The 27,442-nt window shown below is 40.9% G+C and overlaps 1 protein-coding gene and 1 pseudogene across 1 annotated transcript in view; one reads left to right on the top strand and one right to left on the bottom strand.

Moving 5' to 3' along the window:
- Positions 1 to 27,442, top strand: part of SBF2 (SET binding factor 2) — a 636,382-nt gene that overhangs the window by 427,632 nt on the left and 181,308 nt on the right. The window contains exons 14-16 of the mRNA XM_075065844.1: positions 15,714 to 15,918; positions 17,874 to 17,983; positions 19,823 to 19,972. Coding sequence (XP_074921945.1) covers positions 15,714 to 15,918; positions 17,874 to 17,983; positions 19,823 to 19,972 — 465 coding nt within the window. The remainder of the gene's footprint in view (positions 1 to 15,713; positions 15,919 to 17,873; positions 17,984 to 19,822; positions 19,973 to 27,442) is intronic.
- On the bottom strand, positions 3,212 to 5,185 carry LOC142046647 (uncharacterized; annotated as a pseudogene).

Here is a 27,442-nt window from a genome sequence, read left to right as displayed (position 1 = left end):
TGGAGCACATGACTTACAGAGAGCTGTTATACAGCCCAGAGAAAAAACAACATGATTCTGGGATGCATTAAACAGTGGTTTGTGAGTCAAGACATGACCAAGTCATTCTTCCGCTCTACTGCCTTGTTAGGCCTCAACTGGGCGTATTGTGTCCATTATTTCAAGAAAGATGTGGAGAAATTGCAAAGGGTCCAGAGAAGAGCAACAAGAATGATTAAAGGTCTTGAGAACATGACCTATGAAGGAAAGCTGAAAGAATTGGGTTTGTTTAGTTTGGAAAAGAGAAGACTGAGAGGGGACATGATAGCAGTTTTCAGGTATCTAAAAGGGTCTTATAAGGAGGAGGGAGAAAACTTGTTCACCTTAGCCTCTAAGGATAGAACAAGAGCAATGGGCTTAAACTGCAGCAAGGGAGGTTTAGGTTGGACATTAGGAAAAAGTTCCTAACTGTCAGAGTGGTTAAACACTGGAATAAGTTGCCTAGGGAGGTTGTGGAATCTCCATCTCTGGAGATATTTAAGAGTAGGTTAGATAACTGTCTATCAGGGATGGTCTAGACAGTATTTGGTCCTGCCATGAGGGCAGGGGACTGGGCTCGATGACCTCTCGAGGTTCCTTCCAGTCCTAGAATCTATGAACTGGGATTGTTTAGTCTGCAGAAGAGAATGAAGCTGCTTTCAACTACCTGAAAGGGGGTTCCAAAGAGGATGGATCTAGACTGTTCTCAGTGGTACATGATGACAGAACAAGAAGTAATGGTCTCAAGTTGCAGTGGGGGAGGCTTATGTTGGATATTAGGAAAAACTTCTTCACTAGGAGGGTGGTAAAGCACTAGAATGGGTTACCTAGGGAGGTGGTGGAATCTCCTTCCTTAGAGGTTTTTAAGGTCAGGCTTGACAAAGCCCTAGCTGGGATGATTTAGCTGGGAGTTGGTCCTGCTTTGAGCAGAGAGTTGGACTAGATGACCTCCTGAGGTCCCTTCCATCCCTGATATTCTATGATTCTATGATCTCCTTTACATCCCCCTTCCCAGAATTACTTTCCATTTTAACACTTTTTCTAAAACATGGAAATTCACACAAAGTAACTTAGGGTATGTCAACACTACGAAATTAGGTCGACTTTATAGCAGTCGGTTTTTTAAAAACCGTTTTTATACAGTCGATTGTGTGTGTCCCCACATAAAATGCTCTAAGTTTATTAAGTCGGCAGACTGCGTCCACGGTACCAAGGTTAGCATTGACTTCCAGAGCGTTGCACTGTGGATAGCTATCTCACAGTTCCTGCAGTCTCTGCCACCTATTGGAATTCTGGGTTGAGATCCCAATGGCTGATGGGGCAAAAACAGTGTTGTGGGTGGTCAGAACAGTGGTCATCAGGACCCGCCCCCCCATCCCTCCATGAAAGCAATGGCAGACAATTGTTCCACGTCTTTTTTCCTGGGTTACCTGTGCAGACACCATACCACAGCAAGCATGGAGCCCGCTCAGCTCACCATCACCGTATGTCTACTGGGTGCTGGCAGACGTGGTACTGCAGTGCTACACAGCAGCAGCTCATTGCCTTTTGGCAGCAGACAGTGCATTATAGTTGGTAGCCATTGTCATCATACTCCTGGGTGCTCTTTTAGCTGACCTCAGTGAGGTTGGTCAGGGGCGCCTTGGCTGACATGGGAGTGACTCAGCCAGTTCATTCCCTTTTCAAGTTTCGTCTCATGGAGACTCAGTCCTGCCAGCAGTCGTATTGCACTGTCTTCTGGTGAGCAGCCAGGAGATGACTATGGCTAGCAATCGTAATGCACCGTCTGCTGCCAGCCTAAGATGTGTAAGATAGATGGAGTGGATCAAAACAAGAAATAGACTGGATTTTGTTTTGTATTCATTTGTTCCCCCCTCTCTCCCTCCCTCCGTGAAATCAGCGGCCTGCTAAACCCAGGGTTTTGCAGATCTGGGACGATTCCCAGTGGCTGCAAAACTTTCGCATGCGTAAGGGCACTTCCATGGAACTTGTTGACTTGATTTCCCCTGCCTTGGAGCACCAGAATACCAAGATGAGAGCAGCCCTCACAGTTGAGACACGAGTAGTGATAGCTCTGTGGAAGCTTGCAACACCAGACAGCTACCGGTTTGGAATGGGCAAATCTACTGTGGGAGCTGCTGTGACCCAAGTAGCCAACACAATCAAAGAGCTGCTGAAATCAAGGGTAGTGACTCTGGGAAATGTGCAGGCCATAGCGAATGGCTTTGCTGCAATGGGATTTCCTATCTGTGGTGGGGCGATAGACGGAACCCATATCCCTATCTTGGCACTGGAGCACCAAGCCAGTGAGTACATAAACCGCAAGGGATACTTTACAATGGTGCTGCAAGCACTGGTGGATCACAAGGGACGTTTCACCAACATCCACGTGGGATGGCCAGGAAGGGTTCATGACGCTCGCATCTTCAGGAACACTACTCTGTTTAAACGGCTGCAGCAAGGGAATTACTTCCCCAGACCATGAAGATAACAGTTGGGAATTGAAATGCCTGTAGATTATCCTGCGGTGACCCAACCTACCACCTTGATGCCATGGGCTCATGAGAGCGCATATGACAGGGATCCTGCACAGGTAGTCAGAACTGTTGAACACTACAGCAGACTGAAGCAAGTGCAGGAATGGTGATACAATGTGCCAATTTGAACATTAAAGTGCGCTGGCGCAGTTTAACCTAAGAAACTAGTATAGACCTCAGTGAAAACCAATAATTCCATCATTATTACTCTTGCTGATGCGCAACGCCAATCTCTGAAGAGTAAGGGGAGACATTATTGGTGGGTGGGATATTGAGCGCAAATCTCCTGGCCACTGATTACGCGCAGACCAGACACCAGGGCGGTTTAGAAGAGCAACAGCAAGGTGTCCTGCGCATCAGAGAAGCTGAAAACCAGTTTCCATGACTGGCCAGGCTACATGTGAAATTCTTGTTTATCTTCTTGATGAACCCCTTCTCCTTGGTTCACCTTCTACTTCCTGTAACTAAACGCACCCTCCCTCTCTCCTTCAAATTACTTCTTGCAGAGGCAATAAAGTCAATGTTCCTTCACATTCATGGATTCTTTATTAATTCATCACACAAATAGGGGGATAACTGCCAAGGTAGCCCAGGAGCAGTGGAGGAGGAGGGGAGCGCTGAGTGGGATCAGGGAGGAGGGAAGGACAAGGCCACACTGCACTTTAAAACTTAAAAACTTTAAAACTTGTTGAATGCTAGCCTTCTGTTGCTTGGGCAATCCTCTGAGGTGGAGTGGCTGGGTGGCCGGAGGCCACCCCACTGCGTTCTTGGATGTCTGGGTGAGGAAGCTATGGAACTTGGGGAGAAGGGTGGTTGGTTACACAGGGGCTGTAGCAGCGGTCTGTGCTCCTGCTGCCTTTCCTGCAGCTCAACCATATGCTGGAGCATATGAGTTTGATCCTCCAGCAGCCGGAGCATTGACTCCTGCCTTCTGTCAGCAAGCTGACCCACCAATCATCTTCAGCCTGCTGCTTACTCTTTTCAGTCCGCCATCTCTCCTCGCGTTCATATTGTGATTGTCTGCCTCCACACATTCTGCTGTGCTCTGTCAGTGTGGGAGGACAGCATGAGCTCAGAGAACATTTCATCCCGAGTGCGTTTTTTTCACCTTCTAATCTTCGCTAGCCTCTGCGAAGGAGAAATATATGCAGCTGGTGGAGGAAAAAAAGGGAGAGTGGTAGTTAAAAAGACACATTTTATAGAACAATGAGTACACTCTTTCATGGTCAACCTTGCTGTTAACATTACATAGCACATGTGCTTTCTTTACAAGGTCACATTTTGCCTCTTATTGAGGGTATGCCAGTTTGGTGTGAGAGATCACTCACACAGGGCCGGGCAACAGAATATGGCATGCAGGCAGTCTTTTGGCTTCTTTAACCTTCATAACATGTGGGAATGGTTTCAAACAGCAGGACCTTGTTTCCCATGCCAAGCAGCCGTTTGGTTGGCCATTTAAAATGGGTTGGCAATTTAAAAGGAGGGACTGTGGTTTCCGAGTTAATGTGCAACACAAACCCAACTAACCCTCCCCCACATATCCAATTCTCTGGGATGATGGCTTCACCCCTCCCCCCACCGCGTGGCTAACAGTGTTGAACATTTCTGTTCAGCCACAGGCAAACAGCCCAGCGGGAACAGGCACTGCTGAATGTCTGCTTAATAAAATCACCCTCTTTCAACCAGGTAACCATGAACGATATCACTTTCCTGAGGATAACACAGAAAAGAACAGATGTCGTTTGAATGCCAGAAAAACACCGGAACCATACTCTGCAATGCTTTGTTCTGCAGTGATTCCCGACTACATGCTACTGGCCTTGGCGTGGTAGAGTGTCCTACCCTGGAGGACGGAATAAGGCTGCCCTCCCCAGAAACCTTTTGCAAAGGCTTTGGGAGTACATCCAGGAGAGCTTTATGGAGATGTCCCTGGAGGATTTCCGTTCCATCCTCAGACACGTTAACAGAATTTTCCAGTAGCTGTACTGGCCGCAAATGCCAGGGCAAATTAATCATTAAACACGTTTGCTTTTAAACCATGTATAATATTTAAAAAGGTACACTCACCAGAGGTCCCTTCAGCACCTTCAGGGTCCAGGAGCCTGCTTTGGGTGGCTTCAGGGGGTACTGGCTCCAGGTCCACAGTGAGAAACAGTTCCTGGCTGTTGGGGAAACCGGTTTCTCCTCTTCCTTGCTGTGAGCTATCTTCAACCTTCTCCTCATCATCTTCCTCATCCCCAAAACCTGCTTCCGTGTTGCGTTCTACTCCATTGATGGAGTCAAAGCACAGAATTGGGGTAGTGGTGGCTGCACCCCCTAGAATGGCATGCAGCTCATCATAGAAGCAGCATGTTTGGGCCTGTGACCCGGAACGAACATTTGCCTGTCGGATTTTTTGGTTGGCTTGCCTGAGCTCCTTAATTTTCATGTAGCACCGCTGCAAGTCCCTGTTATAGCCTTTGTCCTTCATGCCCTTGCAGATTTTTTCAAATGTTTTTGAATTTCATTGCATTTCATTTACTGGAATGGAGTTCAGCTAGCACGGATTCATCTCCTCATACAGCGATCAGATCCCATACCTCCCGTTTGGTCCATGCTGGAGCTCTTTCGCGATTCTGGGACTCCATGGTCACCTCTGCTGATCAGCTTGCCACGCTGGTCAAACAGGAAATGAAATTCAAAAGTTTGCGGGACTTTTCCTGTCTGCCCGGCCAGTGCATCTGAGTTGAGAGCACTGTCCAGAATGGTCACAATGGAGCACTCTGGGATAGCTCCCGGAGGCCAATACCATTGAATTGCATCCACACTACCCCAAATTTGACCTGGCAAGACTGATTTCAGTGCTAATCCCCTCGTTGGGGGTGGAGTAAAGAAATCAATTTTAAGAGCCCTTTAAGTCGGAAAAAAGAGCTTGGTCATGTGGACGGGTGCAGGGTTAAATCAAGGTAACGCTGCTACATTCGACCTAAAATGGTAGTGTAGACCAGGCCTTAAAGTTAAAGGCTTTTTTTTCAAGTGAATTTCCTTTAAACCTGTAATCTCTAAGTATCAAGGAAATTACCAGTTAAAGTGAGATTAACATCCAGAGGTTATCCCAAAACTCTGCAATCTGTGACTTTGGTAGGCTTTGGTTTGGTAACTCACAGCACACAAGTCACATCAATAGTGTGCGCACAGATTGCCTGTTACATTTTCAGTTCACATTGTATGAACATAGAGCGGTGGTTTACTGTGAGCTGAGGGAGTAGTGTTCTCAGGGGCTATCCTTTGATCCTTTATTTCATGGTTGAGCAGCGTGCATCATTGGATTGTTCTTGCTGTAAATCATGGGATTCAAAGCAGGAGCTAGATAGATTAGATTTTTTTTAAGCCTATATTTCTACTGCCTACACCCCAGGCTTCCTTCTTGGGTGGGCTAGCACAATTTTCATATTGCTGTCTACTAGCATGGACCCAGAAATGCACAGCTCCACTATCCTGGCAAGTGTGAATATGAAGAGGCTGCTTGGACTGTATTACAGCATTCAAACTCAGACACATTAAACACTGGACTTCCCCTGCCACACGGCCGAACAGATGCTGCGGGTCCAGGAGAACATTCAATGGCAGCATCACTGGCTCCTTCAGCAACAGGACAACACTGCAAAACTATTGCATCAAAATGAGGATGCTGAGCTGTTGGAACCAGAGGATCGGTTCAAGTGTCAGCTGTGCCATTTCTGGGCCCTGCCAACATATGTAGAATTGTGGGAGACATTCATTCTGCATTAATGGCATGGAGGTTGGGCCAGTTATTCGGGGACAGACTGTCTTTCCTCTGATTCCCTGGTTAATGAAGCCATCCACAGGCCATTTGGAAAGAAGGAATGAACATTTTAACTATTGCCTGAGTAGGTACAGAATGGTGGTTGAGTGTGCATTTGGTCGTTTGAAAGGCAGATGTCACTGCTTATGGAATCATATGAAAGTGTCAGGGAGAAAAATGCCCCAATCATTATAGCTGCATGTTGTGTTGTGCACAGTATCTGTGAGACCAAGGAGGATAGCCTTAGCAATGGGTGGTAGGCGGAGGTGCAGAGACTTACTTGGTGGTTCAAGCAAACAGCCAGACATCCCACAGAGAATGCTAACACCCAGTGGAATATTGTCATGGATGCCCTTTGTTCATGGTTTAATCGCAAGGTTGAACACGTGTGGACATTCAGCTGCTAATCTGTGGAGTCAGGTTGGGATAGCTGTGAGTAGTGATGGAAGGGGGATATTGCCTAGAAACTTTTGTAAAACCAAATGAATTATTTTAGCTTTACTTAAAGGATTTTGTGTGTTACATGCCATGATGAGTCATAGTGGACCAAAATGGATTTTTAGCAATTTTTATTAGAAACAACAGTAACAAAGCCAAAAATAAAGTTTTAATTGAACTGATGGATAAATAATACTTTTTTATTTGAAAATACATTTACCAAAAGAGTCAAAAAGAAAACCTTTATATGAAATGACAGTGCGAACCAAACAATTCAAACTACAAAAATAACAAGGTTAGAAGAGGGGTTTAAAATTTCTGGCTCATATTCCCTCTGCCTCTTCTTGTATGCAAGGACACTGGGGTTGAGCGCTGTTGCTCAAAATTTTCATGTATGTTGCAAGGCTCAAAAATGCTGGCTCCCAAGAGCCAGTGTTCTTGGTGGGCAGATGATGGACCTGAGAGGAGAATGGCATTTGGGACGTGTGTTGTGTGTGTTTTATGGGGAGGAGTTGCTGCTGGTTCCAGTAGTCAGTATTGTCCAGAGGCTGAAGGACATGCTGGGTCCCAGTTTATGGGACTGCATGGCTTGCTGGTCTAGCAGGAACATGTCCTTCAGCCTCTGGACAATACTGGCTACTGGATAATGTCTATGAGTTGCCTCTATATCTGCTGGTCTTTTTCCATGCTCTCTTTGGCCATGGCTATTGTTTTCCTTGGCTACTGCCACAGTCTCCTAGGAGAGCTACATTTCTTTCTGTTTCTGGGTCATCGTGTACTGCCTTCACCTCTCAGTCAATGCGGTTTTTCTCCGGGACTTTGCTATGAGTTGACGAAACATCTTTTCCTGAGTCTCTTTTTTGCCCCCTCTGGTGGGCCAGCCTCTCAACAGTAGATAGAGGCCCTATCCTTGATGGTCTGGCTATTGCAGATGCTGTGGTAGTGTGTGCATGGGGGAAACAGTCACTTATTGTTCATATTCCAGACAGGCCGTGATAGGACTTTTTTTTTTTTTTTTTTTAGTATGCGTATGTGACTTTACTCTCTGCCGCATATGCAATTTGCCACCGTGCCTTAGTGGAGTGGGGGGTGGCGGGTGGAATTATGCTCCAGTTTTGGTTTTGCAGTTTTGTTGGTGCATTTGAGTTGCATCTGTGGGTTTGGAGGGGTTATGGAGGGCATCGGGATATCAAGCCAGATAGTAATCCCATCTGCATCCGCTTTAGGTTGCCCTGACTCTTGATGACATTACACAGAGGTGGGTGACTAGGAAGCAGAGAGTAGTCTTATTCAAAAAGCCAAAGAGCAAACCGGAAAGATATGCATTGAAGTTCCTCACCAGGATGGTCTTCCCAGAAGTGCTGCAACAGTGGAAGGGGCTTGTGAGCTATATTGAGGGAATGAGCATGCAGCCAATTCCCTATAATGTGTGAACCAAAATTGAGTCATTTCTCGATCTTAAGTTCTGCTTTATCTCCATTGCAGACATAAAGTGCAAAGAAAAATAGATAGAGTCCTGCAATGATTGCCAGCTAGAATGTACATTACAGGACATTTAAATCTCATCAGGGAAGAGTTCTGTTTGCACCTTTACCGGGTGTGTGATGTTCATGTAAACTATGAACACAATCAAACGTCTTTCCCTCTAAATATTGTCGTAATAAACTGTTGCACTTCGCACAAATTATTTTTTCATTATTTGAATGTGCTGCAGGAGAGAGGGTGGGACAGAGGCTGCAGTTGTGCCATACTGTCTGCTGCCATTTCAGAGAGGCGAATAAGGCAGGAAGGGCATTTGCTGGGCAAGACAGATAAGGGAATGGGAAAGGAAAACAGACAAACGAGCAAGCACCTTCTATGCCACGGTCTTGAAAACTGTCAATAGTTATGGCTTTAGCATGAGACAGAGGCCAGTCACTCATGTGAAACAGCCACCATTTTGGAAACATTGGTGGGGAGTATGCCAAACAGTGTGGGCCGATGGAGGGAGGGAGGGCACAAGGGCTGGATATTTGGAAGGTCTCCTAGCTCACGTTCATCTGAAATGGCTACCTCCATGGGGCCCCCGGAATAGAATGTAGAAAAACAATATAGCACAATAATAATTAAAAAAAAAATTGGAAGGATAGGTACTTCCCTTCCAAAGTTCCCTCCAGAGAATCTGGCCCTTCAGTTCTGGACTGGGTTTCTGGTTGGGACCTAACCTCAGCCAATGCAAAGCAAGAATTGGGGTACTTTGCAGCAGGATATTATTGCGGATGCTTTTCCAGTTGATCAGTGTCAGGGTCCTGGGTCCCAAAAAGATCATTGTCTATCAGGGCACAGCTCCTCTCTGGCAGCCTTTCCCACACATCCTCCAGCAGGCCTTGCTGGTTGTCCGTAGTGGGCAGGAAAGTGTGGCCAGCAGGCTCCACATGATGTCTTGGACAGGTTGTGCTATAATTGTGTAGGATCCTGCAAGCTGCTCATAAAATGGACAGGTCACATGCCCCTTGCTGAATTGTATCCTTTCGTCCCTCCTTTCAATGTACTTACTCCCAAGTTGCTGGATCTTTATCTGGCATTGGTTGGCATCCCAGTCATGGCCCCTCTCAGACATCTGCTTGGCAATGTCCATAAAAAGGCTTTTATTCAGGTGACTTGACCACAAGAGCTTTCTTCCCCAATACTTCTCCCCAGATAGCAATGAGATCCAAGGTTCCAGCACAGCTTTAAACAGCTGGGCAAAATGTGTTGTGGGACTTCTGGAGCACTATCATGGTTGCATCACAAGAATGCTGATACACTCAGATCCAGAAACAAATAGGTAAATTCTGGTTCTGTGCCAGCCTTTATGAGGACTAGGAGATGTCCTGGGAACTTGACATCAGAGTCGGAGAAGGTACACTGGTAGACAGGCAGGTCAGTAATGGTTGACTTGCAAGGCACTGTTGGAAACACTGGGGAAAAAATGGTATGCAGCAGTTTTGTCCACATGAACATTAGACCACACTAATTCAATTTGCAGCAAAACCTAATCTGCTTGGCAAGAGGACTCCAGAGTTCATGGCAAATCTTGAGTGAGTGCACAGTGATGGATTATGTTGTGTGTATGCAAACCATTTTCAGACTGCATTCACTGCATTTGATCCTCTTTTAAACCCCTGTGTAGACAAACCCAAAGCCAGGGATTCTCACAAGAAAAATTTTGGTGGCCTTAGAGGGCGGCCACCAACCCTTATTGGTGGTCACTCTGACAATTTTTCCTAAAATACTTAATTAACTTTAGGAAAAACAAATAAAGATGCTCATATCCTTGTTCAAATCATTGTAATTTATTTATGTAGGGGTTTTTTTTCAGTCTCCATAATAAAAATAATGTACAGTTGTCAATATTCTTTACTGGACCTAAACAGAATAGAAACAAAATAAGGTGCTTTGTGAGTTCTTTTCTTTTTTGTTGTTACTTTTGGTGTTTTTAGTTGCTGGTTTGTTTGGTTTTTAGACTTGCTAGTCTGCTCCTGTGAAAACTGATATTTGTACGTTTGTTAATATCTCTTTTCACAGCAGACGTACTCATCCCTGGTAAGTCGGTGGACAAATCAAGCTCTGAATGGAGAGGTGGGTAGGGAGGCAGCAGGGGCCAGGTCAATGGAGGGCTGGGGAAGGCGGTGGCCATGGGCAATGGAGGGGAGGGTGTTGAGGCCGGAGCCCAAAGTCCTGCAGCCAGAACCAGAATCCCCATGGCCGAAGCCCGAGCCCATTGCCCCTGGGAAAGAGGGGAACTCACACAGGCTGCCTGCTCCTCTGGCATTTGTGGCTCCAAAGGGAGACAGGGCCCAACCCCTACTGGTGGCCCCAGGGAAGGGTGAATGCTTTGCTGCTCCCCCACCTCCCAATCACTACCCAGGAGGCTGTGGCCACAAGAAAAACCCATGGTGGCCACATGTGGCCATGGTGGCCACATTTGGGAAACGCTAAGCGCATGTGACTATTTAGAAAATACTTTTAACATTTCTTAAAATGGAAAGTCAATATTAATTCATTTTAGTCTAATTTATGAGCATAAATATTTTAAATCACTGACCTTATAAAATTACTTGAAAACTAAGTTACCACCAGTGACAAATTGTAGTTAACAATTAAGTGATATTCCTCAGACTGTCATGCATGCAGCCACATATATTAAAATCTGAATCTATTTAAATAAAGAGCATCATGGTGCACAACATACATTCCAAAAGTTATGTAAAGGGTTCCTGGTGTAATCATGCTTAACCGCCCAAGACATTGAAGGGGTTAATTTGATAACTGTTCCCTACTATTTTTATGTAGTGAGGTTGATCAGTTTAGACTTACATTCCTGATGATTTCACACCTGGAATGGCATAATACTGGCACTTATTCTGAGGAATTTGTGTAGTATAAGGCTTGATTTTCCCCATAATTTAAGTGGGGGTCATAATGTGAATCTTGATTATTTGATTTTAAGTAGATAAAAAGATGGGAACATTTTTCTACAGAATAAGTGCTGCACATCATCTACATTTATCAGCATGCAGGTCCTATTCAGGACTTATTTTTTAGAAGCAGAGAATCTGCATTAGTGTGATTAATCAGTGGCACTGATTTTCCACATTGCATAATAGCAAAACTTGTGGCTTTTAAAGCCTTCTCAGATGTAATTTTTCAAGGTGATTGCTAAAGGATTAAAGTGCTAGCTAAGAATACCTTCAATCATTTAGTCTGATGCTGGATTGACAAACTTTACAGATAGAATTTTGCTACCCGGAGAACAGAAGAGCTTTCTTGTATCTTTTGTAAAATTAAATACATAAACAGCCATCAGCTTGTGTTGACATTTGGTTACTGCTTATCTGGGATGAATTTAAAACTAGTGACTGAGAGGTGAAAAACTGAACTGGATATCACACTTCCCAAATTCATAGCCATGCAGTTCCGCTTCTTCATTTTTTTAAAACTTTTTGCTGCAGCTTTTAACAGGACCTCCTCTATCATCGTAATTGTAGAAGACTATAGGAATGAAAGACTAATGATACTACGCTGGAACAATATTCTCAATGCAGCCAAGTTTGATAAACTTGGCTGGAAATGTGAAAACTTACAATTTTTAAAGGCTGACCTCATGATGTTGTTCTCTTAACATTTCTTTACCAGAGTTATAACATGACACACATGTTGTTTTAATATGATATGAAATACCCTGGCATCTTCTGAAAAAATGATGTGGGATATAATTTGTCTTTTGACTTTCCTGCTGACATAGTAAGTATTAACCTCCCTTGGAAGTATCTGCGAGATTCGGATTTGGCTAGAAAAGCCCCACATATATGCTCCATGTTATCACTTATTACCTTCTAGACATCTCAGGCTTGCCCAATACTCCCTAGTTTGATTTCATTGAGAATTTGTCTCATAAAGCTAAAGGCTGAATTTTACTGTTTTCCCTGCAAAGGGTCAAATTCTTTCTTCATGCCCCATTCAACACCATTGGACTCGATGAGATTGTATATCATATAAATGAAGGTAGAATTTGGCTCTGACTCTTTAAGGAATATAGTTGAGGTTAGGTTTTCCAATGTGCATTATTTAGTATTTACCAATGTTAAATTTGATCTGCCATTTTCTTGCCCAGTCACCCAGTTTTATGAGATCTCTTTGTAACTATTTGCAGTGAGCTTTGGATTTTTCTTGAGTAATTTAGTATCATCTGTAAACTTTACCACCTCACTGTTTACTCCATTTTCCAGATCATTTATGAATCTGTTGAACAGCACTGGTTCCAGTATAGATCTTTGGGGAACCTGTCTCCACTGTGAAAACTGACCTTTTATTCTTACCTTTTTGTCGTATATTTTAATGATCCATGAGAGGACCTTCCCTCTTATCGCCTGAGTCTACACAGACCCAAGTGGCCTGAAAGCACAGGCGATCCAAGGGTTAGGCTCAGTAAAGCTGACTGGTGACCATGCAATGAGAAGGGGACTCAGCCAGGGCTTTAATAGTGGCCTTTTCTTTCTGTCCACATAGCTGAATCTCTCTCCAGACCCTTCTCATTTCTCATCTTGACTACTGCAACATTGTCATCGCTGTCCATGAGAAATGCAACTTAGTACTATTTGTATCCATTTAAAAACAACTGTAAACTTCATTTTCGTGGTTCATCACTTCAACCATTCCGCACCTCTCTTGCAACCCTACAGTGGCTCACCCTTCTCCACCGCATGAAATGCAAAGTAGTCTTTTTCATTTTTAAGTCCTTCATGGCTTATTCCCCATACCACGAGTTATTTTGTATACACTATTGAGATATCAGTCCCTACCTCTGCTCTGCTAATGATGCCAGCCTTCATTGCCAATTTCTTAAATTTTAAAACAAGCATTTTACTCTCTCTCCTCTGTTCCCCCATAAATGGAAGAAGCTCCTCTTAAACACTTATAAAGTCACCTCATTGCTCTCCTTAAATATCCCATCTTAAAATTCTCCTCTGCTGCGATGTCTGCAAAGAACTTGTTAGTAATTAGGCAACTGGTATGTTTTGACTGCTTTTCCCTTTCTCAGCAATATTGTCTTGTTACTACCTTGTGCTCCCATGTTTGTTTGGTGTATCCACCAGTTCTCTCTTGTCTTATATGTAGACTTTGAGTTTTTTGTGTTTGCACAGCACCTGGTACAGTGGAGCTCTGATCTGTGACTGGGCTCCTAGGCAGAACCTCACTACAAATAATGTAAGAATGTTACTGGCATGATTAACAATAAATCCCAGAAAGTAGCTGATTGAAGAGTAAATCTCTTATCAATCTGATTGACATTCACACCACCCCCAGTAGAAGTGAGATACAATGCTATTAATACCAACCATGGGAGAGGTCTTCCTGAAAAAAGCAGGCTTCCGGTACATTTACTAAGAGGCAGAACACACACGTCTGCATGTAAGAGAAGCACTGCATTGATAGTGGTACAGAGAGATCCCAAGACAGCCTACAGAGCCACAGCAAACCAACCAGATATCCTGAGTAGACACGGCAGATATAGAAGCCTATTACGTGATTCCGTTGCAGCACAGCACATAAGTGTTGAGACTGAGGCCAGCCTCATACTGATTACATAGCAGCTAATGTAGAGATCATTCTAATGGAACAAATAAATCAATGTCTTGCCCCGCTCTGAAGTTAAGGTTGCACATTTTTTTTCTTTTTTACTTAGAAAGGATCTTTTACCTACAATTTGCAGTGGGGGGCAAATGGGTTTTTTTGGACTAAAAAGTAAGTAATAAAGAACACAGAATGGTGAATGAAATATGAATGGATGTGAATTATCATGTCTTTAACTACCTTTTCTGAGTCCAGCATTCCTGAATAATTTAACATTCTTTTCAGGGACTGAGTGTATTCAGAAATCTTTGCAGCTATGCATAATGCTCCAGATCAGTCTAAATGCCTCTATATTAGCCCAAGGCTTTTTACCCAGGCAGAAACTATTAATACAAAAATATTAACATTTGCATTGAGCCAGGGTTGCAAATCCCAGTTTCACCAATTTTTTCTTGATATCATATCACCATTCCTGCAAGTATCGCTTGTCAAACTGAGGGATGATTTAGATACCTTTTGTATAAAAATAAAATCACTTGAGTCCCAGTGATTCTTCAGCTGAACTGCTTTAAAGACCTTACATAGTATCCAAATTAATGTTTGGAAGATTAGGCCAATTTCTGTTTTCTTCAGATGGAGAGGATGAATTTGTTATACTTTAAACTAGTTTTGCTTGACAAATAATTCTTAGATCAAAGCATTTCAGATCAAGAGTGGGGAAAACTTAAAAGGTTTTTAGAATAAAAAGTTTGTTTTACAGTTCTTATAAGTTGCCGTGTTCCATAAAAAGCTCTAATACAATTTTGAAATAATTAATGTTTTGAAGCATGTTTTTCTAATTAAATTGATTATTTTATAGCTTAGGCTTTAAAAATAATTTTAATTTCATCACAGTCTATTGGTTGAAGGACTGTCATTGGTCTTGGTACTTTTTATCCTCTCTGTTTTAAAAGGAGTTGACATGTGATGTCTTTTCTAGGACCTTGACTTAGTGACCGCTAAGGCATGAGGCATATACAATCCTAGAAATGTAGGGCTGGAAGCAACCTTCAGAGGTCATTTAGTCCATCCCTACATGCTTATGCAGGACCAAGTATACCTAGTCCATCCCTGACAATTGTTTGTCCAACCTGTTCGTAAAAATCAGTAGCGATGGGGTTTTCATAACCTCCCTTGGTGTAACCCGGGGCAGGCAACCTGTGGCATGCAAGCTGATTTTCAGTGGCACTCACACTACTCAGTCCTGGCCACCGGTCAGGTCTGAGTTGCTTTGAATGCCAACAAAACTCATTTTATAAATTGTGTGGCTGAGGAGCATATTGTGACATTTCTCTGTCATTTCACCATCATGTGAGCTTACCCAGGAATTAAATTCAAGTTCATAAAATCCTTCAAAATAATAAAAGTGAAGTTGAGAAAGTTACACTTAAGGAGATTGGATTGATGAGAATTTGGAACATAACATTACTGTGTCATTTTGAGTATGTAGAGTTTTTATTCTTTAAGCATGAGGGGCACACAAATTGTCCATGAAATTGGGCTTTATGCTTTTTCAACAAGCCAAACATTCAATGTCTGCAAAATATAGAAGAATTTTTTGGGCTTGTGCAAAGATTATTTTAATCTAAAATGTTCTGGTGCTATTACAAAGACTAAGGCCTTTTTCAGTAGCAAGGAGCACCTGCCAACTTCACCTATTGAGTGACAACTCAGTGATTACTCTTTATTTGTCTATGTTCCAAGATATTGTGCTGCTTCTATATGAAGTCTTAATATAAAATAACTATATTAGTGTAAGATGTTATGTTTTTTGTTTGCAGGAGAATCCAAATCCTCACATGGCATTCCAGAAAGTTCCACGGCCCACAGAGGGATCACATTTACGAGTTCATATCCTTCCTTTCCCCAAAATTAATGACAGTCGGGTTCAGGAACTAATTCAAGAAGGCCTGGCTAAGAACCAAAGTGCACCATCTGCTACTCGGGTAGAAAAAAAATGTGTGGTTCCTGCTGGTCCACCTGTTGGTATGTTGCATTGTTATCTGCTGTATGTTTATGAATCCACATTAGCATAAGTGAAAACATCTGCTTTAATTAAAATGTATTTTAATGGGGCGTTTTACTGAGAGATGAGGGAAAGCAAGAAGGGAATTCCTATCGTAATGAATTAAACATATCATTAATGTATCAAATTTGTTGTTCCCAATTCAGCACTTATGTAGTGGGTTGGTTTCAGAATTAATGTAAGATCAATGTGCCATTTCAATGCCTTTTTTTATAAGAGCTAGGTATTATAAACTTTCTCAGAACAAATGCAGGTAGAAAGTTTCCCAAAGTAATGAGGAACTTGCCTTTATCTGATTGAACAGTAGATTTTCCAGTGTACACCTTTTTAATATTAATTCCCCTTCCTCATGTGGGCTTTGTCAGCACACATAGGAGTTCTTATGTGTGTGTAGGGGGGAAAGGCATATTCTGCTCTCACATCCATGGCGTTCTCTCTATTTTTGATGGGGGAAAGGGAGAGGGGGAGAGAGAAGCAAAGGAATAATCTTTTATCAAATAATCTCTAGAATTCAGCAAATTCTAGATAGGAGAACTGAGTTGTAAACTTGCTTTTCCAGTCAGAAGATCGTTTAAATACTTGATTCTTCTGAGGATTTTTATTATAGAGGATCCAGTTTTGTAAATTATTTGAAACATCTCTAGGTTCCTCTACTTTAAGGAACCATGTATTATTTAATCAGGTTATCAAAAAGGATGATTCTTAGCACAATATACACAATGTTCATTGGACTGTCAACAGAAAAATCTGGCTACCTGAAATTTGTCATTGTTCATTGATTTGCACATTTTTGAGTGTAAGAATCCTCATGGAAAACGATGAATTAACTCTTTTATTTTAGTAGAAGAATGAGGCTCATCAAGTTGCATGCAAGACTTGAGTATCTGCATTACACTTGTTTCAGTGTACATGATAACAGAAGTAATGGATAGTGAACTATCAATTTATTTAATAAATGTTTTGTGTTTTGTTTCTTTAAAAACCAGGCAATTATGAAACTATTCAGCTGTTTAACCTACAGCCGGCTAAAAAATAAGGCCTATTTTAATTAGCCACTGCAGTTTGTTGGATTTAAAACTTAGGAGAGATAACCAATATGGTTATACGCTTTTGCAGCAAGGCAAAACAAAGATGCAAAACATGCATAACAAAGAGGTTGTCAGAGAGAGAGTATAACTTTAGGAAAGTGAAATTACAAACAGAAATTTAATGTGTTTCTGTAATACTGAGTTTGGTGAGTGTAAAAAAAAAAAAAGTATGGTTAGCATTGTGAGATAGAGCCGAAGAAAGGTTCTCCACTAGTTCTTTATCGACTGGCCTGGTAGCAACTCAAACATGAATCTGTGCATGTGGACAAACCAAAGAAGAGAGATTAAGATGAGGAGCCAGGAAGGGCAAAAATTTTAAAAAAAGAAGTACAAGTTGAAGTAATTAAACTGTTGTGCTCATGTAAGTGTGATTTCCATCCCTGTGCAATAAGATGAAAATAAATGACAGGGGTCATGGAATTCACTTTTTGCACGCCATATTGGTTAAGATAGTGAACTTGAAATCCAGACTCAATTAGTATGTTAATACTATTAATTTAGTTTTACAGGTTGGAGTCTGGTTGTCCATATGAAAAAGACAACCAAAACAAGCAAATAAAGACTCCACTTAAAATTCAGAGCACGGCCACGAGCATGCCAGCAGTAGGCTGTCCTGCATAAAGGTAACTGAAGAAAAGCAAGACTGAGCAGTTTAACAGTTTGTAAATTCCTTCTCATATAAGCCTAATAATGACAACCAACTTAGCAAAATAAAATTCAAACTTGAAGCCATGTTAGGATTTTTCTAAAAGTACTATCTAGTTACTGTTTGTGGCTTTTACAGAGAAACTGTTTCACATCTGTGTGTACTTTTCTTTCTTTGTTAGTTTCCATAATGGAAAAGGCCAGTACGGTTTTCAACAGTGCCCAGAGGCTGGAAGTTGTTAGAAACTGCATCTCATTCATATTTGAAAATAAAAATTTGGAGACTGAAAAGGTAACAATAATAATAATAATAAAGTTAACTCTCCTAAATAAGCATTTACTGCCTCCAAGTTAAACCAGCACGTGGTAAGTGACTGAGTGACCTCCTCACAACCCCTGTCACATTTCTTGTCGTGTTTTTTAATGTTCATTATCTGTTCAGTCCTTTTAAATGAATGATAATGGTAAGCAGTATAACCACCAAATGGTCTAAATACAGTACCGTATAGCAGTGCACAATTGCTCCCTCTGAAGACCTGTTTTTAATGTTCAATCTGATCGTTCAGGTTTTGGCTAGCCATCCAGAGATTATTCATCACATATTATTTTCCACATAGGTTTATAAAAAAGATCATTGAGAGTTTCAGCCTAATTGTTCCAGTTGTGAGGAATGTAAACAAAATATAGGCATAGTCATTTAATCTCATTGTTTGCCAACAGATGCTCTATTGAACTTTTCAGCTAAGTTAATTCTTGTCTGTTTTAACAGTGATAACAGAATTTAGTACAATGTATAGAACACAGGACAGGGCTTAACTATTTGACTGATTCATTTTTAGTAAAATCCACTGGTAACTTGCCACAATTGTTGTTATCCTTGATAGTTTTATTATTTCTGCCTTTCAGATATGGCCAGCTTTTGTGGACTCTGTCCATGGAATTTTTCAACTATTAATTCAACAGCATATCATTTATTTATTCTTTTTACAACAAAAAGCTCAGGACAGAAAACCAAGTGGATTGTCAGCTTGATTCAGAAAACAAATTAGAGCTTTAATTCTACTATTTTTTCAGTTTTGTACATATATCACATATGTAGTGGTGAAATCCATGTGATAAAATGAATTCTTAAGTGTCTTTGTCTCACCTGCATTGTGCCCACAAATTCACCTCTTTTGAGACTATTTCCAGCACTCCAAACCTCTGAGCAACTTCTGTGGCCACATTTAAAGGGAGGGGGAAAAGTTGATCCAGAAATGTTATTTCGCCTGCCACTCATTAGATTTGGAGGAAGTTGTCTTTCAGATTTCACAGATCTGTGGTTCATGCCAGACAGTATTTGATCCTGAAATAGGAATTTAGTTTAATTATGTCAGAACTCATCAAGGGTGTAAAATGACATATATTAGAAGTGAATTCTAGATATTATGTCTGGAAAAGTTATTTTAGGAAATTTGTGGAGATTTCTAAAATATAGCTATAAATTTGCTCTCTATGGAGACCTGTATAGATGAGTTCATGTACTAAATCACTTGACTTTAGTAGTGGAGGGGTATGAAAGAATCCCATTAAAATTAGTAATAAATTTTCCAAACATTTTTAAAACAGTTTTTCCATAAAATATGTAGTTTATTTAGAATACATCATGTCATGGTATAAAGATTCTATTGGCACTTGTTTGGGATGATCTGCATAACATGCTAGTGGCTCCACTGCTTGTGAATAATATGTCCATCCCAATCTCATGCTGAAAAATTTTATAATTCACTATAACTAGCCCATCATATATTCTGTCTCTACCAGAGTGACAGAGAGCCCTCACTCTCATGCACAATAATCTTCTGACTGATTTCATATTCATTTTGTTACTTATCTGTATTCATTTTTCCCACTTCGGGATTTAGGAGAAAATTTCTGCAGTTTATTAATGATGTATATAAAAAGAACAATCAGAGCTTGAAAGTCAATGCCTGGTTAACGAAAAATCAGTTATGATAATTTGATGTTCTGGCTCTGGATTCATTTGGACTTTTAATTTACTGTTCTTATTTGAAGTGTCTTGACAAAGAATTAAAGACATTAAAGTGGCATTTGAGATCATTTTAATGAGGTTAGGATTTCTTCTCCGCAGACCCTGCCTGCTGCACTGAGGGCGCTAAAAGGAAAGGCAGCTCGACAGTGCCTCACACAGGAGCTAAGCCTGCATGTTCAGCAAAATCGGGCAATACTGGATCACCAGCAGTTTGATTACATAGTGCGGATGATGAACTGTACTTTACAGGTACTTTATGCTTCTTTTGGCGTCCTTTCCCATTCCTCCTTGGTTATTTTAAAACAGCATTGATGGTGATGGTGGGGAAACAAAATGGCGTTTGATCGGGGGAAATGCACTGTAGTAGATTTAGCAAGTGTTACCTGTCCATAGAGTTCTGAGACCTTTAGAGTTGAAAAGATAACAAGCCAAGATCCACGTTGCTCTGGCCAACCAAGTACATCTATTCAGTACCATAGTGTTAAATCTCCTTTCCATTCATGCTGTAATATGATGTTCAACTTTTTGTTTTCTTTTGAAAAATATTAATTATTCCATTAAGCATATTGCCATCCTTAAAGAAATTGCCTTTTAAAATTGTTTCAACTGAGTTGAAGCTCAGGATCTGTCTATTTTATGCTATTTCGGCTGAGAACCTTAGCTTGAGAGTTCTTTACTGACATTTTGCACGGTGAAATCCAATGGTTCTGAGAAGTGCCACCAATATAGACAAAAGCATAGACCATCCATTATCCAGTAAGTGGTGCCAACTGATTGGTACAATATCAGTTAGAGAGTCCCCTTTCACTGTAGACCATCAATACAGAAATGGACTTACTTGTCTCGCGTGCCAAAGATAATTTTAACAGTAATAGTTTATTTTATCTAATTAATGATATTGTATGTTACATAGCAAAAAATTACTTGTTGGCTAGAGAGAAAATTCTGACTCCCTTGTAAAGATGACAACTTTAATTTGGTTTCAGTTAACCAGTAAAAGTGATTGGGAGACTGGTATTCATGTTTGTCAGTGAGATTTTAGTGTCAGAGATACTCCCTACAGCTGTTTATAACTTGCTTTTGAGATGATCCTAATGATTTTTTTTTTTTTTTTTAAGTATTCTGTGGCCAAAGTCTGAACAGCCTATTCCAGCCAAACTAAAATAAAGTAAACCATGTAGATCATTTTGGCCTTCATTTGAACTATTTGGTCTGCCTGTATACTGGCAAGTACTTGTCAGAAATTGGAGGTCTGATCTAAAAGTCTGCAGGGTTTCAGCCTAACATATGAATATGTTTAAAATATTTTACATTTTTAGAGTGTGATAATGTTTGCTGTGGGTAATTTGTATCTCTAACCTTTTTTCGTTTAAACCATTAAAGTTCTAAGGATTACATTGCAAAATGTAAAAGAAAGATCTTTGAATATCAGCTCTTTACGGGTTTCCATTCTTAAAACAAAGGGGCAAGCAAATTTGCTCATTTTAATACATCTGGCTAGTTGTTTTAAAGATGTTTCTCCATGTTTTAATATTAACTTTTTGTGGTGTATAGTGTACATTATGCTGTAATGAGAAGAAATTCAGAAAGATCATTATAGCATCTGTATTGTCATGCAGATTAGAAAAAAAATGAAGAATACAGCCTCATAATTTAGAATACAGCCCCATAATCGTTTAGAAAATGAAGAATACAGCCCTGTAATTTGATACCATTCTGTAATGTTGTATATAATTTGTTACACTAAAAATAGTATGGCTTTTACCTTCAATTTGTAATAAATTTAAATAGCCATAGATGTGTCCGTTGATTATTTGAATATGAGCTGTGCATGGCTATATGATGCACTGTATCTTTCGTAGTAAAAACTCACCACATCTTAGACTCATGCTGATATTGAATGTTCCAAATAGGCCCAAAGGTGAAAGCCTAGCCTTGAATTTGTTATTTATGGTCAACATGGGATTTATTAATATTTATATTTCTTCTTAGACCTATGTGCTTTTCAGGGTCTAAGTTAACAGTCTGAACATTTTTAAAGCAGTGAAAGTTCCATGGCCGTGTGTCCAAATATCAGTAATGTTATTTTAGAAAAGCAGAATTGGTCAAAATGAACCAAATCTAGATAATAGTGATTTTATCAATAAATAATTAAATAATTATTATTGCTTTTCCTAACCTTGAGAAGTTCTGTTTCCTATACATAAGATGGCAAGATTCTTTTCCAGTATGCATAAGATAGAGTATAATTACCACAATGAGATTGCTTTTTTCCTTTATCAAGCAGTTTTTATGCCAACGCAATGAAAAGTGGTTGGCAAAACACATAGCCCTCCTCCTGTCCATTTTTCTGTCACTCAAAAGCAAGATCAGCTCATAAACCTGTCTAAATAGTTCCATTTGCTTGGAATATGGAAGTAATGACATGAAAATAGCTGTGTTTGAGAAATATTACTTTTTCCAAGTTTAAAGAGATTGAGGTTGTTTAAGCAGTTATGAGGTGATGTCTGTTCAAATGACAGGTATATGTGTAGGACTGTGCTTATTCATATTTTACATAAGATTTAGTGTGAATAACTACTTTGTCGCATTGTTTTTCTGTAATGCTGACTTTATTAAAACTACCACAAGAGCGGTAAGAACACCCATTGTTTATATAAATAAGGAGTTTTTAGGTGTCAGCGTAGCAGCCGTGTTAGTCTGTATCTGCAAAAAGAACAGGAGTACTTGTGGCACCTTAGAGACTAACAAATTTCTTTGAGCATAAGCTTTCGTGGGCTACAGCCCACTTCATCGGATGCATGCAGTGGAAAATAAAGTAGGAAGATGTATATATATACACAAAGAGCACGAAACAATGGGTGTTACCATATACACTCTAACAAGAGTGATCAGTTAAGGTGAGCTTTTACCAGCAGGAGAGAGAAAAAACTTTTTGTAGTGGTAATCAAAACGGTCCATTTGCAGCAGTTGACAAGAAGTTATGAGGAACAGTGTGTCTGTGGGAGGGATAAACATAGGGAAATAGTTTTACTTTGTGTAATGACCCATCCACTCCCAGTCTTTATTTAAGCCTAATTTAGTGGTGTCCATTTTGCAAATTAATTCCAATTCAGCAGTCTCTCGTTGGAGTCTGTTTTTGAAGTTTTTTTGCGATTTTTAGGTCTGTAATCAAGTGGCCAGGGAGATTGACGTGTTCTCTGACTGTTTTTGAATGTTATAATTCTTGATGTCTGATTTGCGTCCATTTATTCTTTTACGTAGAGACTGTTCAGTTTGGCCAATGTACATGGCAGAGGGACATTTCTGGCACATGATGGCATATATCACATTGGTAGACATCCTAGCCCAGGGGTGGGCAAACTTTTCAGCCCAAGGGCCACATCTGGGTATGGAAATTGTATAGTGGGACATGAATGCTAATGAAATAGGAGGTTGGGGTGTGGGAGGAGGTGAGGGCTCCAGCTGGGGATGTGGGCTCTAGGGTGGAGCTGGGGATGAGGGGTTTGGGGTGCAGGTGGGTGCCCTAGGCTGGGACTGAGGGATTCGGAGGGCGGGAGGGGGATCAGGGCTGGGGCAGGGGGTTGGGGTGTGGGAGGGGTTCTAGTGTACAGGCTCCAAGTGGCGCTTACCTCAAGCAGCTCCCAGAAGCAGCAGCACGTCCCCACTCTGGCTTTTACGCAGAGGCGTGGCCAGGCAGCTCTGTGTGCTGCCCTGTCTGCAGGTGCCGCCTTGCAGCTCCTATTGGCCGCATTTCCACTGTGGGGGTGGCGCTTGGGGCAAGGGCAGCATTCAGAGCCCCCTGACTGCCCCTACCCATAGTAGCCGGACATGGGTAGGGGCAGTCAAGGACGTGGAGCCTGGCGGGAGCTCAAGGACCACATTAAAAATCTAGAGGGCTGGATGCAGCCCCTGGGCTGTAGTTTGCCCACCTCTGTCTTAGTCTAATTCAAATATGTTCTCAAGAGCAAATCCCCCACAGTTCTGCATCATGAGGGAGACAGAATGTAGAATATTGCCTAGGAGAATCCATACCTCAAGTTCCTGGCTGAGGAAAGGGAAAAGCTGTAGCCAGTGCACTGACAAACCATGCAAATGATCTGGGCCAGTGGTCTCTGTAGGAGGAACATAGTGTGCTGTGACTCAGAGACTTCAGAAGCAGCCACAAACTGGCTACAAAACTGATTCATGCCCTATCTCTGAGTTATGAAGGATTCCTTTTCTTCCCACATTTCCCTGTATATCCCCCTTGTAACATTCATTTACCCAGCTTTTGTGCTGGGGACGTGAGTTTGGCCCTTCAGAAATATTCCTGGCCCAGTTATTTATGTGCTGTTGCAGAAATAAAAACAAAACTAGTAAAACTGTCCAGAACTGACCAAAACAAATTGTTAGTACTCCAAGTGGCACTGACTAAATTAGCTTTTTTTTTTTTAAAGGCATACTATGTAAATAGTGAAATTATTTTACTCACACACTGTTTTGTGCTAGGACTTATTTTAATTTGTCTGTCCTTCTTGAGCAATAGCATTTGAAGCTACCTTGCACATTTTAATAGCATTCTTAAACCTTTTCTGATTGGAGTCACCCAATACTCATTTTTTTCTTTTAAGTATCATTACTTTTTCACTCATCCTATGTAGTCTGTAGATGTTAAATACTAGGCGTTCAGGTGCAGCCTTTGAATGTAAATTTTTTTTGAAGTCTTCTGAACTAATTGCTAAAATACTGTAAAGGTTTCGTGAACTTTTCTTATCTAAGAATAACATGGTGACAGAAGTTTGACAGTATTTACAGGCCATCTTAGTTTGGAGCTATGATACTCTATCAGCAAGGGGAGGATTAAGATGCATGGCCTTTTTGAGTCCTTGGAGCAGGGCTTAATAATCAGAAGTGACTAGAGGAACAGTGTTGTTGTAAATGCCCTCTCCTCAAATTCTCAAAACAAGAGGTAGAGCACACTTAACTTAGAATAGGCAGAGGGAGAAGAAATATTGAATAAGAAGATCTCTGAGTGTCTCCATACTTTTTTAAAACATAAAGTGGAGCCATCCATTTCTTAGTAGCAAGCTTGGCCAATTGGCAAGATTTTCTGATTCTTTCCCATACATTTATACAGTTAGTCAGAAATGTAATCGATAACATTTGTTGCTCCACATGTGGAAAACAGTCACTATTATTTTTTCAAGCTGAAGACATCTTGGGGCAGGGACAATCTTTTTGCTCTGTGTTTGTACAACACTTAGCAAAGTAGCATCTGGTCCATGACTAGGACTCGAAAGTGCTAAGCTAACACAAATAATAAATAATGGTAATTCATAATTTAAGTGTCTCCCTCTTTGTCCACACACCTTGGGTTTTGGAACATTTTTTTCTTTAATATATATAGTGGCATTTAGCTGATTTCCTTTATCAGCTAATGGGTGGAAAGGATAACTTTTTAAGAGGACATGTTACACTCCTTTATACAAAGGACCTATAAAATCATGATGTATAAAGTGATTTCTCACCAAAGCATTTATAGATGCATCTATGATGGGATTCCTGTGGTACAACATTGAACTGTGGGATCGCTGTGCCCCTTAACACTCCTCCATGATGCTTTGCTAGTGACAAGAAGCAAACCTCTCAAGGTGCTGTGGTCACTCAGTCAGCATCATTCAGGGACATACCCAGCTTAGTTACATGAATGCTCTCTAAGCCACTCATGAATCATACACAGGGAAACACCAGTGCTCAGAATCATCTCTTGAACAATGCAAGCTCATTAATTACTCTATATACTTGTTCATTAGCTCATTTGTTTATAAGAGACCCCCCCAAAATGGATAGGTAAAAATAGCAAAAACTGTATGACTCTTTCATAAGCCAACCTTATATTTCAGGGGTTGGAAAACTTTGGCTCCCGGCCCGTCAGGGTAAGCCGCTGATGGATTAGGACGTTTTGTTTACTTGGAGCATCTGCAGGCCTGGAGCCCCTCAGTGCCTTCTGGCAGCAGTTCACCGTTCCCACCCAATGCGAGTTGCGGGAAGTGGCGCGTCACTTCCCACAGCTCCCATTGGCTGGGAATGGCGAAATGGCAAACCACAGCCACAGGTTCCTGAGGGGCTCCATGCCTGCAGACATTCTAGGTAAAACAAAACGACAATGTATTAGATACTCAATTCAATGATTCCATAGAGTTTAAAATCATCAAATTTTGGTGTAGGCCCATTAATAAACCGACCCCCGCTCTTTTTGATGCATCACTGTTCTACCAAAAATATACAGCTTATGAACGAGTATATATGGTAGTTCCAAATGGCGTCACTTCGTCAAAGGATAGTCAACATGATTACTAACCTTTGTAATCAGAGCAGATTCCCTAAGCTATTTAGACAAACTCACTGGTAAGGATAAAACATTAAAACAAGTTTATTAACTACAGAAAGATAGATTTTAAGTGTTTATTAGTGGTAGGCATAAAGGTCAGAGATAGTTACCTAAGAAAATAAAAAGTAAACCTGCATTTTAAATCCTGAACGTTCAAACTAAGCAAGAATTGAATCAAACAGCTTTTCTCACACCGCTCGATATTGCAGGCAGGTTACAGTTCTTAATACACAGGCTGAATTTCCTTTTCAGCCTGGGACCAGTCTTCTCAGTTCAAACTCTTTGTCTTTCCAGCGTTCTTGTTGCCTTCAGCGTAGGTGAAGGAGGAGAGGGGAGGACTCATGATGCTACTGTTCCTTATTTTATACTCTCAGTTCATGTCCCAGGAAAGATAATGGCCCAGGTATGTCCTGCTGAGCCATTCTGAGTCACAGTATCGAGCAGTCCCCATTGTGTGGTGCTCAACTGTCTCTTATAGAATTTTAAATCTCTTATTTACAATTCCCCTGATGATCAATGGCTCATGGTCACTTAACACACCCACACCACCTTTATTGTCACTGGAGACCTACCAGTGAGTGTTTCCCAAGCTCTCAACATTTCAACAACAACGATATAGCAAAATCTCATAACTCCATACTCAATAATGATATACATATTTTAACAGGACAATGAGTTTCGGCAGATCATGGCCTTTCATATGATATGTTACAAACATGCTTTGTCTGAAATATCTCAACCACATATGAATGATGAATATGGGGATTACAAGGTGCTACATTGAGGTACAGTGCATCGCAGCATCATTGGAGTGATCCTGAGAATTCCTTCTTAGTGGTTATATTTTGTTTCTAACAGAGGTGTCCAGTGATCTTTTTTGAATAAGAAATTCCATTAATGAGGGTAAATGAGAGGATCTTCAACTGTGAAAAATGCCACACGTATAATGAAATCAGAAGGATTCTTCATTAGTTTCCAACAAGTGATATTCAATCTCACCAGCACTTCCCAAATTCTTTCCCACTAGATAATTTAAGTGCATCAGAAAAACACACTTTTACTAAATAACTCCTTCCCTCTTATTTCTAACTGCATAAGAATTTAGGTCACATACTGCATATGTTGCACTCCCAAAACTTCTATATAGGGCATTAAAGAGTTGCTGTAGCTAACAGCTGTATAGTATCCTGTTAATAATCCTATATGTTTTATCACCAGTATTACTTGGCAAATTTTTAAAGTGTCCATCACAATAATATTTGCAGAATATATCAGTTCCCTGTGCCCTTCTCCATAGATCAGCAGTTCTCAAACTGGGGCTTGCAGCTGAAGCCAAAGCCTGAGGG

This window comes from Chelonoidis abingdonii, chromosome 4 (assembly GCF_003597395.2).
Source record: "Chelonoidis abingdonii isolate Lonesome George chromosome 4, CheloAbing_2.0, whole genome shotgun sequence".
NCBI lineage: Eukaryota > Metazoa > Chordata > Testudines > Testudinidae > Chelonoidis > Chelonoidis abingdonii.
The sequence above is the reverse complement of the archived record's forward strand: the minus strand, read 5'-3'. Positions and strand labels throughout refer to the sequence as shown.